General features: G+C 54.0%; 4 protein-coding genes across 4 annotated transcripts; 3 read left to right on the forward strand and 1 right to left on the reverse strand.

Annotated features, from left to right (window-relative positions):
* Nucleotides 1-1,339: 1,339 nt before the first annotated feature.
* Nucleotides 1,340-2,349, forward strand: J4E83_011045 (uncharacterized protein; the record flags this gene model as incomplete). The annotated part of the gene is made up of 2 exons (XM_049337921.1): nt 1,340-1,949; nt 2,096-2,349. The coding sequence occupies 2 exons, from the start codon at nt 1,340-1,342 to the stop codon at nt 2,347-2,349; spliced, it is 864 nt and encodes a 287-aa protein (XP_049182954.1).
* Nucleotides 2,350-3,256: 907 nt separating this feature from the next.
* J4E83_011046 (uncharacterized protein) lies at nt 3,257-4,815 on the forward strand (the record flags this gene model as incomplete). Its single annotated transcript, XM_049337922.1, has 3 exons — nt 3,257-3,792; nt 3,845-4,344; nt 4,391-4,815. The coding sequence occupies 3 exons, from the start codon at nt 3,257-3,259 to the stop codon at nt 4,813-4,815; spliced, it is 1,461 nt and encodes a 486-aa protein (XP_049182955.1).
* A 757-nt stretch (nt 4,816-5,572) lies between these two features.
* Nucleotides 5,573-8,341, forward strand: J4E83_011047 (uncharacterized protein; the record flags this gene model as incomplete). The annotated part of the gene is made up of 1 exon (XM_049337923.1): nt 5,573-8,341. One exon carries the CDS (start codon nt 5,573-5,575, stop codon nt 8,339-8,341), a length of 2,769 nt encoding a protein of 922 aa, XP_049182956.1.
* A 1,208-nt stretch (nt 8,342-9,549) lies between these two features.
* On the reverse strand, nt 9,550-11,328 carry J4E83_011048 (uncharacterized protein; the record flags this gene model as incomplete). The annotated part of the gene is made up of 5 exons (XM_049337924.1): nt 9,550-9,942; nt 9,996-10,526; nt 10,574-10,831; nt 10,950-11,056; nt 11,106-11,328. 5 exons carry the CDS (start codon nt 11,326-11,328, stop codon nt 9,550-9,552), a joined length of 1,512 nt encoding a protein of 503 aa, XP_049182957.1.
* Between the last annotated feature and the right edge of the window lie 633 nt (nt 11,329-11,961).

Below are 11,961 nucleotides of genomic sequence, written 5' to 3' on the forward strand. Positions count from 1 at the left end.
AAGAGAAGAGGGGCGTGGAGACTGGCTGAGAGGAGGAGAAGCTGGGCGGCCTTTCCAGAGCTAGCTCCCGCGTTCGCAGTAGAGCTAGAGCATGAGGTCTGAGAGTTGGTCTGGCTCTCCGTCACTGCTTATTTTTGGGTAATGCGAAGTGGACATGCTGATGTTATAGAACTTTCATCAGCTTTGGTAAGTCGTGGTTTGGTAAAAGCGGTGTGTATCGCGGCAGCTCATGGGTATGTCGCGCGTACGAAAGTGTCGCTGTAGCTTTTACACTACATCAAGATGTGGATCTCGTATAAATTGATAGATCAGGCTCGGATAGATTGATACAGGCGTCGGAAGTAAGGTATGAGACGTTCGTAGTAGTCGTCAAGCTCCTCCGTTGGTGTCAAGACATCGTATTCGCCAGATACAAGCTAGTGTATAACATTTCCAACTCTTGCCCATGGTCTTCCGCGCTTGCCAGATCTCGCAGATTTGAAAGGTTGAGAGCTACATCCTGGCAGTGGGCGACGCAGTTTCTTGGTTGAACTCGATGTAGGAGTCCGGCTAGAGTCGCAGGTTCTTGTTGCTAGTGAAAGCAGCGTTGCCGCGTTTGTAAGTACCTCTGTCATCCTCGGGGGCGTGTAGTAATGGCTCACAACCGATCTCCTGGTTTTCAGATGAAGAAACCGACTAAGTGATCAAAGCTTTGCCACTGGTTGTGAAGGTAGAGTGTGTCAGTGGAGGGAGCGGGCCATTGCACGTTCAGCGCGACAGAAGCGGATAAGTCGGGGAAAGACCGCCTCGTTATCTACACTTCAGCTCCCTCACTTTACCTCCAGTGAAGGAACTAGTAGGCGCTGCCGAGCACTGACCTATGCTCATTGAGTGCACCAAATCTGTACGGCTCTCACTTCTCAACCGTTGTTTCTTGTTTCCGCTATCCCATTGACTATTCCAAAACATGCGGATCTCGGGGCTCCTCGGGTTAGCAACCCTCATCGTTGCTGTCGCAGGCGAGGTTTGTCAAAGGTAGGTATCGTGCCTCTAGTCGAGTTGTTGTTCTGGTTACGTCCTTCTATCAAGTACCACATCTGTTTGATTACATGTCGCTGTAGTTGACTCAGACTCTAGTTGCCCAAATAACGACCTTCTCGCTGTCAATTTTACGATCCCGGGTGGACTTGATAAGATCCTTGTTGCCGGTGACCCCGACGACTCGGATTCACCATCAGACGTAACAGTGACTCCAGTGCCCGACGCGTATTACGAGCATTGCAAGCAAAAAGGATGCGCCCTGGAATGGTCGATGCAGCACTCCGATAGCGAGGCCGGCGCTCAATTTGCACCTCCCCGCATGACCGCACAATCTCCCTTTCAAACTCCTCAAGACCTCCGAGACTGGGGATGGCATGACGGTGTCAAGATATCGCAAGCTTACGATGACCTCAGCAGCATCTGGTGGGGAGCTGATGTGGCACTGAAGGGCCTTCAGCTTCCTTGGAAGACAGATGCACAAGAGGGTCCCAATCGTCTCACCATTGTAGTGCACCAAGACCCCACTGCAGATATCAGTGTTGATAAGCAAACTTACAAGGTCGACGGAAAAGAATACCGGGCTTCGGAGGCTGATTACACTATGACTATGAATCTGCAAGATGGTGTTATCATTGCCATAAGTCGCAAAGGCCCAGATACGGCAGGCAAGGAGCGAGAGCCGCCGCTGAAACCAGAAGACATGCCAAAACTCCACCAATTCTCCGATGTTGGCTGGATAAAATGGAAGGCCATGACAGAGGCGAATAATCTTCCTGTTAACAATCTTCGGTATTTCTTATCGCTTGGGATCGCGAACACACAGACGATATCAGTGTGCGAGAGGATTTTCAGGGATAATAACCAAGCAATGAAGAAGTGGCCTGGAGACGTTTTTCTAGCCGGCACATGGGACTTCCGTGCTATCTTGGGTAAGTTGCACCCATCTTAGAGGGGTTCAGGTATCTCGTAGCGTAATCGGGGTTGTGTCGTCTCCATTGCAGTAGAGCATAACCCCAAGGCTCACTTGAGACCACCGTCTTATCCTGGAGGACTATCTCGGCTAACTCATGGACAGGAACCCCGAACGTACAAGGCTTTGGGTACATGCTGGTTCAACACAAGGCAGATCTGGGCAACATGTTCATTAGTAAAATCCATGTTTTCCTGTGTGAAAACTACGAGATTTGCATTGTCGCATTTGTGTCCCAACCAGTGGCCACTCCAGTGCAAGATGCAATGGTCGGATCAATAGTCACCTCCGATCAGGTCGACAGACGCGACGAAGGAAGTAACGTCATGCGTTTACACAAGATCTTCGCGAAGCTGTGAGAGCTAGGGAGAGCGAGTCAGAATATATGGGAGGATTGAGGATAATTAGACCTTTGGCTGGTAGACAGACGCGATTACCGGTCTTAGATCTGGATAGTCTTGGCTGCTTTGAAGGAGTGTATGGAGCTGGAGGCCTCCGCGACCTCCTCAAACTGGGGATCATATCGCTGCCCGGCTAACCAAATAACATCGACGATTGTCACATTCAATTTCATCTCTTTTGCGGTGTCGGAGTGCTCGATCCAGTCAGGCAGCGCGATCAACGCCACGCCTTGTAGCAAAAGTAAATCTGCTCCGCCGGCCAATGATAGAAGTCGTGGGCGCGTCGAGTCGGAGCGGATCCGGCAGCCGCGACGCGCGCGTGTTGTTTTGAGGGGATCCGAATGCAGGGAAGGAACTTACATATACCACCATGCCCCATACTGCGTCGGTCCTGAACTTGCACCGCTCAACCGCAAACACTCGCCGCCGATCAAGTGTCATTGCAGAAGCCATGTCGTGCCATGACCACGCCAATACGTCAAGCGCGGGCTCGCGTCATATGACAGGCGTGCCCCGCGCTGTAGGATGAGAGCTCGCGCATGACAGCCCACGAAGGAGTATCTGCCGCCCGTTGGAGCAATCAATTCGCGCCTACACAATGCGCCTGTGGGGTATTAGCCGTTCCACCGAGCGACGTGCTTCTCGCTGGTCTGGGCCATGTTCAGCAGTCCAAGATTAAAGAGAGAGAATTCCTCGGCTTTCGTTACCCCGCTAGCAACTCCGTCGACTAGAGGCTGCCGCCCGTCCTATCAGCCGAGTATCTTCGCCGCATTGCGCAATCGGGACCGCGGCCGGTAGCGAAGAAACTCCCTCTGGACTCCCTTGGATTCGTCTTTCCGAGGTTATACCACACCACCCATTCGCCATGAGGCCTGCGACTACTGCGCCCGCCGCTTTCCGCGCTGCGACGTCCATCGCACGACTCCCCCACCGCCAGACGTGCTCCTTTGCGACGCGCTGCCTAGCTTCCCAGACTGCTGCGAGATCGGCCCAGTTTTCGAGCCCGCGACGAACATCCGCAAACAGCGCCCCAACACCAGCACCCAACCTATACACTCAGATTGGACAGTACAGGATGGCGTCCTCGCAGGGAATCAAGAAGATCCAGGTCAAGAACCCTGTGGTCGAGCTCGACGGCGATGAGATGACCAGGATCATCTGGCAGGTCATCAAGGACAAGTTCATCCACCCATACCTCGACATCGACCTCAAGTACTACGACCTGGGCCTGCCCTACCGTGATGAGACCAACGACCAGGTTACGCTCGATGCCGCCGAAGCTATCAAGAAATACTCTGTTGGCGTCAAGTGCGCGACCATCACCCCCGATGAGCAGCGCGTCGAGGAGTTCAAGCTCAAGAAGATGTGGCTGTCGCCAAACGGCACCATCCGCAACCACCTGTATGGCGCACACTGGAGCAAAGGAAGACACATGGCTGACAGCATACTACAGAGGAGGAACCGTTTTCCGCGCGCCCATCGTCATCCCCACCATTCCCCGACTCGTGCCTGGCTGGAAGCAGCCCATCATCATCGGCCGCCACGCTTTCGGCGACCAGTACCGTGCGAAGGACCGCGTTATCCCCGGCGAGGGCACACTCGAGATGGTCTTTACACCCAAGGGCGGCAAGCCTGAGGTCATCAAGGTCTACGACTTCCCAGCGGAAGGCGGCGTCGCGCAAACCCAGTACAATACCACCGAGTCCATCTCCGGCTTCGCACACGCTTCCTTCAAGATGGCGCTCGACAAGAAGCTGCCGCTGTACATGAGCACCAAGAACACCATTCTCAAGGCATACGACGGCAAATTCAAGGATGTCTTCCAGGCCATCTACGACAGCCAGTACAAGAAGGAGTTCGAGGCTGCCAAGATCTGGTACGAGCACCGCCTCATTGACGACATGGTCGCCCAAATGATCAAGAGCGAGGGTGGCTACATTATCGCCATGAAGAGTGCGTGTCCATCCTACCAATATTCTGACTTCACTGACATTCCTAGACTACGACGGAGACGTCCAATCCGACATCGTCGCCCAAGGCTTCGGCTCCCTCGGCCTCATGACCTCGACCCTCATCACCCCTGACGGCAAGACCTTCGAGGCCGAAGCCGCGCACGGTACCGTCACCCGCCATTTCCGCGAACACCAAAAGGGCAACGAGACCTCCACCAACCCCATCGCCTCCATCTACGCCTGGACACAAGGTCTGGCCAAGCGTGGTGAGCTGGACAACACACCTGAGCTCGTCGTTTTCGCCGAGCAGCTCGAGAAGGCTTGCGTGGACACTGTGGATATCGACAAGATCATGACTAAGGATCTGGCCCTTGCGTGTGGAAAGAAGGACCGGGCGTCTTGGGTCACCACCAATGAATATCTTGATGCCGTCGAGAGGAGATTAAAGTCGAGCTTGAAGGAGAAGCTATAGATGTACAGCAGTGTTGAATAGTCGCGTGGGATATTCCTTGCATCGGATCACTCGGTAACAGCGTGATTCCTAGACCTGACCATGTAGACGGAGTTCTGCTTACTCTTGGGCAGGAATCGATTGTTCACAAATTCAATTGCGCCTGTGCATATCTTCCTTTGCCAGTGAGGCGCGAGAGCGCGAGGCATCTTTTTTTGGCAGGGAGCTCGTGCCATGTCGTCTCCACATGTTCCCGGAGCACGTTGCTTTTGATGAGCTGGGTTTACGCTAATTTCCGATGGGACCCAAATCCTCAAAAAGAAACCAGTCTCTTGCATGTCTCACGGCAGTATGCATATGCGGGACGATCTGATGTTTGTTTGTTACACGGCTGATTGCAAAACATTTGTCGCGACTGTCTTGTTGAATTCCTAAGGCTTGCATACTTTGCATTCCGTTCAGCAGCTCTGTGTTGGGCCCTCTTGATCTTCTCGACAGTTGCTGGCCGTCTCATCCTAGACGGGATCACATGATGGAGGCGTTCACTGATGCTGCTCCCGGGACTAACCCGACTAAAGCCGCTAGGACCTACAGTGCGAGCCCGACCACCACGCCAGCCTCTGTACCAAATGACAGCGCAGGATCTACAGCCACCATTACCACAACGTTTTCGTCGCCTAAAAAGCACGGCAGTCCCTCGACTCCCGACTCTACTCCATTGCACCGACGCTTTCTGCGAGCAGTCTCGATGCCGCCTGCGACACCGTCGCGTCCGCCCATGGAGAGCCAGAAATCTTTCGAGAAGGCGCGCGACAGCCCAGTCGTAGTTCGCCATACTCCCAAGAGGACACAACCATCGCCAATGAAGCTCGAAGTTGGCCAGGGCGCGTTCTACTTCTCAATTGAACTGCCCCCCAACAAGATCACGCCAAAGAAGAGCGGAACGACAAGCAAGAGCCAGACGCCAAAGGGAGAAGACACGCCCACGAGGACGAGGACGCCTAGCCCGTTGAAGAAGGCGAGCCCAACCAAAGAGAATGCAGTGAGTACACCCACGCGCAGCCCGCTCAAGCGTGATGAGACGGCCAAGCAGAGCCCTGCGAGGCCATTGTTTGGTACGCCGACGCGGGCGAGGATGCACAAGCAAGATGCGGATCCACGAACTCCTGTTCGGACAACGCCCAGTCCGCGAAAGAATCACAGCACAGTGAAGCAGAGTCCTGCCAAGATAGCTACTGTCACCCCGAAGAGAAAGGGCTTGCTCAAGACACCTGGAAGTAATCGACCCGGAAGTCCCATCAAGCGCTCGATTGAACAAGACGACTCACCCGTAGATCCACTCAAGACATCTGCACGACTCGCGAGGGAACTCTTATCAGGGCCAGGGGAGACACTCCAAATGCCACCCGAACGTCTTGCGGACCTGAGAGACGAGCACGCTCCAGCAAACTTGGTCGCGACTGCCACCGACCCGACCCCGCATCATGAATCCACGAGGCAGGCGCCACCAGCGAACAAGTGCCCAGAAAACATCGGACACCTCATGGCAAGCCTTATCAGCAACACTACTAGCACGCGTGACTGGTCAACCGCCTACAACAACGACATGATCTCCCCGATACCGACGCCATTACGCAAGGCCTCTGAGAAGCTCAAGCTGGGAGAGTCGCCTTCTTTCCTGCGGATGTCCGCCAATGGTACGACCACGATGACCAATGCAGGCCCTGCTTCCGATGTCAGCAAGAGAGGGTCTTTGAATCTACAAGAACCTGCGTCAGTCGACCCGGGACAGGACAAGAGTAACCAGATTGAGTCGTCGGCTTCTGGATCAACCGAGGCAGCTCTTCCCTCTTCCATTACCACAGATCATACTGCGGATGTGTCAAGCGAACCGCGACCTGCTCTTCCGTTACGTGCAGCCAGTCTGGGGTCTTTCAACACCCTGAACGCGACTCGTGAGGTACCAGCCCCACCACATCGCCCGCTTCTATTCCCAAAGCGAGGGTCGGAGACCCTTCAGAAAGAGCCGTCGCAGCAAGAACACCAAGTCAGGTGGCAAGATATGGAGACTGCTTCTTTAAAGCCCCTGCCTGCAAGCCATCAGAGGCGGGTGGGGACTGATCCAAGCGTACTTTTGAAGATGCAAAAGGATATGGCCAATCTGGAAGCGACGATGCGCCGCTCGGCAGGCGTTGTCGACCCAGCGTTTTGCGGCCCGCTCAATCTGAACGAGCTCCCTGCAATGTCGAACGACTACTTCGTTAGAGGCCAGCAAGATATCAGAAGCCCAGGTGTTGTTGGTACACCAAAAACCCTCAGTAGAGCCAACTCCGACAACCCATCGATTGCGACCGTACAAGCGAATGGAGTAAGAGGTACTAGCAACTCACTAGCATCGTTGAAGGTCTCCGGCACTCCAGGTATACCACGATTGAAATCTAGTGCTCCTACCTCAGCACAAGCAACGAGAGACCGTCTTCTTGCAGCTAAGAAGGAGAACACTCAGCGTACGGGTACGACTAAGACTGCGGTTCCCGAAAGATCCCGCCCTCGATCAAAGACCACAGTATCAGCAACAAGCAAGTCGGGTGCGGTCACTATCACACCTCGCAAGACCCCAGCGACTCCGGCCAAACCCGTGGCACCTCCAAGCACAACAACACTCAGCTCTCCACACAGCCGCATACCATCAGTGAACGCCGCCAAGCCCAGGATGCGAACACAGTCTGTTCCTCAAGCTGGATCGAAGCCGCTTGCCAGTGCCTCAGGCCATAGTAAAGCTGTCGCAGCATTGAAAGAGCGTTTACCGAACGTACCAACTGCTCCGGTCAACACTAGACCTGTTCCGATCCGCAAGCCTGTGGTCCCCTCCACTACAGTCACTCAAGTCCCTTCGGCGGGTCCGCGACCGTATGAACAAGAGTTCGCTAGCGCGGGAGATATTGCTGATCGACTCGCTGGTTGGCACGACGAGGATCGGAAGAAAGCGCAGATCAATCGTCCTACGGTCACAGCCAAGAACACACCAGCGAAGATACAGGCAGGAGGCCAGGTGAACGAGTCCACTACACCAGACGGCTCACCTGCGAAGATCCTCACACCCGCCAAGGTACCCGCATCAACTAGAACTCCAAAAGCCCTCCCTCCTGCCAAAGACGTCAAGCCACGACCACTATCCAACAAGCCAAGTGCCCCATCAACGCCCAGATCTAAGCCTAGCGCGCCGGCTCCCAATACGCCAGCCCCAAAGACTCCAGGTCCAGCGCTTCGCAACGCCGCTGCCGTCAACAACAACCTCCGCCAACCCATAACCGCGGCCAAGACCCCAGTGAACCGCCGCATACCCGTCCTCGACCGCAACGCGACGCGCACACCGAGCAAAGCCATCGTGAGTAGTCTGGATCAAGCGATCGATAGGAAGATTGCAGAGGACGCGAGACGTGGGATGGAGTTTACGCCTGGTGGGAATCGGCTGAGGGATTTGCTGGATGCCAAGTCGATGAATGGGGGTGTTGTGCAGGTTTTGGAGGAGGAGGAGGTGGTGTAAGGATCTGTAGGGTCGCTGCAAGGGCGATGAGGACGGCCGGCGGGGGTTAGATGTGCTATTTCGGTACTCTGTCTTTCTTTTGTCGAAGTTCTGGTGTTGTGTGTGGCGTTTATATTGGAAGGTCTGGGATAGGATTTGAGGGATAGGTGGTGTCACAAGGAAAATCATGTGGATGGGTAGACAGTTGATGTATGACAAGTATAGAGAGTCTACATCGACCACGCCTGTCTATCTTCTACTTCCCACTACCCTCCCTATAACTCTCCCCAAACACATCGCCTACATCATTAGACTCACCCATCTCTTCATCGCTATCTTCATCACCGCCGTCATCTCCAGAGTCTGAGTCTTCGCTCCGTCCCACCGTGTGACTAGACGTCTCACTCTCTTCGTCCTCATCCCTGTCGCTCTCGATGTCCTCCATGCTCTCATCTGAATCTTCTTCACCCTCACTAACTTCCTTCCCATCATCGTCGTCGGCTGCAAGCGTAGAACCCGACGCATCCGACCGACCCAAGGTACGACTAGACGCATCACTTCCTTCCCCATCTCCACCATCTCCACTATCCTCGACATCCTCACTCATTGCGCCTTCCGCCAAACTATCCCAGCTACGATTACGCCCAGAGGCTGTTGCGACCTCTTCTTCTGATGTCCCATGTCGCTCCTCGACTATTCCTTCACTCTGAGCGTTTCGTCGCTTGGTAGCATGCGTTGCGCCGATGCGGAATGGATCGTCTTGGGTAGACATGTCTGCGGCGGGGGTGTAAGTGTGGTATTGGTGCAGGGTACCGTTGGAGCGGAAGCTGGTGGCGATGAGAGGACCGAAGGGGTTGGCGGGGGTGGTGTGGCTTTGTTTCTGTGTTGGGGTGTCGGGCATGACGGGTGGTTTTGCAGTGATAGTGGTGTTGGAATGTGTAGGGCAGGCGGTTACTTGTTGACCAGACCAGAAGAACTAGAGGATCTTATGTATGCGAGAAGTACTCCAATGAGAGACAGAGTCTTGGAGTTGGTTCTCAAAAGTAGAACAGGAGCGTTCGAGGGTCTCATATCAAGGTTTCGCTTGATGCAGACTTGACTTGAAGAAAAAACAGGTTTCAGTTCTGAATATTAGACATTTGGGGCAGGGCTACCATCTGTTGCACCTCACCCGATGGCGGCATAACTCCCCAAAGTCCAAGCGCCATCAAAAGGGTGGTAATGGAATTCTAGATCGTGTACAGATACCTCGGGTTATCCTCACCCATCTCAGCAATCTCTTCTTCAGTCTTGCCCTCAATCCTCCAGTCCTCCTTACCAGACAGCTTCCTGTTGTTCTTCATGCGGAAGTAGAAGTGCAGCGCAATGTAAATCGCAATACCGAGCGCGAGCAAACCGATGGTAGCACCGTAGCCAGGAATGTATGTTGGCGCGGTGTCGGCGGCGTACAAGAAAGGTGCCGCAACACCTGAGCAGTTACCGATGGTGATCTGCATACCGCTCGCAAAGGCTCGTTTTCCGTATCGGGGGTTGTTGACAGCGATCCAGGAGAAGGCGATGCCGGTGGCGACCCAAAGGCCAAGTGCAACGATGAAGCAGCCAGCGAAGCTGAGACCAAGCCCCTATGTGTATGTCAGTACTAGTCGTTGAGATCGTGGGAACGTTGAAGGTATACCTTGTTTGCGATGAGGAAGATGTACCCAATCATACTGACGGCAAGTCCGCCGATGCAGTAAAGACCTCTGTTCTGTGTCTTGTCGCTGAAGTATGCGCTGATGACGTAGGTAAGGAAGCCGCAGACGTAGACGGGGATCGTCAACGCCTGAACTACTTGACGGCTCCATCCACCTCCGAGGCCGTTGATGATGGTAGGTAGGAAGACGGAGAAACTGTAGAGCATGCCCAGCCCAACGAATTGCGCAATGGCGTAGGCGTAGACCTTCCAGTCTTTGACTCCCTTCATGACATCCTCGCGCGCGAGTTCTTGCCCAGATGTTGTTTGGCCGACTTCCTTCATTCGGAGCAGAACAAGGTTCCGGCGGTCTTCCTCGGTCAAAAAGCTGGCCGTCTCGGGGCTGTTGGGTAGGACAAAAGGTACGGCGATGGCGGTGATCACAGTCGGAATACCGTTGATCAAGATGATCCAACGCCATCCGTTCCAGCCGGCTACACCGTCGAGCTCACCGATTGCGTATGCTACGACACCCTGTACTTGTTAGAGCCTTTCTTTTGTCTCGTGGAAACGATACTTACACCCAGTCCACCTGCTAGTGCAGATGTACCATAGAAGCACGCTTGTCTCAAGCTAACGTTGCGCCGGTTGTAGAACATGCTCAGGTAAAGAATAACGCCTGGGAACAAGCCCGCTTCGAACGTGCCCAGCAGGAGACGGCAGACGATGAGTCCGGCGAAGTTGTTGACAAAGCAGGAAAACGTGGCCACCATGCCCCACATGAACATCAGACCTCCGAGATATCGAGCGGGCTTCATTCGCTTCAAGATCAGGTTGGACTAGGAGTTGAATTAGCATGTAAGGCTAGTCTCTGGTGGACACCAAGCGTACTGGAGTTTCGAATATCTGATAGACGGTTAGTGGAAGTCATCAACATTGGGTGAAAGCAATACTTACGACATAAGTGACGAACAAGATAGATACGGCAATTTGGAACTGATTGCTATCGGGGTCCATGCCAAGATCTTCCTCCATCTTGTAGAGACGAGCATTGCCGATATTGACTATGCGAAATCGTCAGTCTAATTCTTCAAACGAGCATATCGTACGCACCTCGATCCATGAAGTTCATCAGGTAGATCCAGCATATCATGGGCACGATCCGGATGTCCAGCTTCCTTAGCAGCTTTGCTTCAGTGACAGGATCAATGTCAATCATCGAGGCGGATTGTTCGACATCTTCGAGTTTGAGAGGTGGGTTTGGCGATGTGTCCGAACCTTTCTCGTCCCTGTACTCCGGTTCCGTGAGCACGGGCCCGTCTTTGTTTGCGTTCATGCTGTCAACGAACGAAAACAAAATTCTGTGAGTGCGATCTCAAGTTCGAGCGTGTTTCCAGTGGGCAGGTAAGTTGCTGTGATCGCCGTTAAAGAACCAAAAAAGTATTGGAACCAGTCTGACCCTTATAACCCGAACACCTGGGGAAGGGTGCCCCGGCCCCATGGGGAAGCGAGATATGCCATGCGCTTGGTCTACGGAGACGCGCCGTTGGCATCGATCAGGCAGAAAGACCGAAGCGAGTTTGTTAATCTCGTCGTCGAAGTGCCGGTAGCCGTTCTTCCGCCCTGGCGTGCTTGGAGGCTCTGGATAAGGGCGCAGTGGGCGCCTCCAAGCTTCTGAAGCTGGGGTAGTAGGTGGTTAACCAAGACCTTCACTTCCTTGGAATCTTAACCTCTTTTGGCAAGGCTGGACGCGGATCGCGTCAACGGGACCAGATTCTCGGTACGGAGGAACGGGTATCTTCTGTTGTGCAGCCTATCATCTTGCGTAACGCAAGGGTATTCGCAATCCCGTGTGCCAGATGCTCGTAATACCTATGCTCAACAGCTTTCCCATGTAACGCGCACAGACTCAAATGCCTGTCCGGACCTACAGCTTCTGCACAACTTTGAACAGCCGAACGATAAAACA

Source organism: Alternaria metachromatica (genome assembly GCF_023757995.1).
Source record: "Alternaria metachromatica strain BMP 0045 chromosome Unknown scaffold_61, whole genome shotgun sequence".
In the NCBI taxonomy this organism is placed as follows: domain Eukaryota; kingdom Fungi; phylum Ascomycota; class Dothideomycetes; order Pleosporales; family Pleosporaceae; genus Alternaria; species Alternaria metachromatica.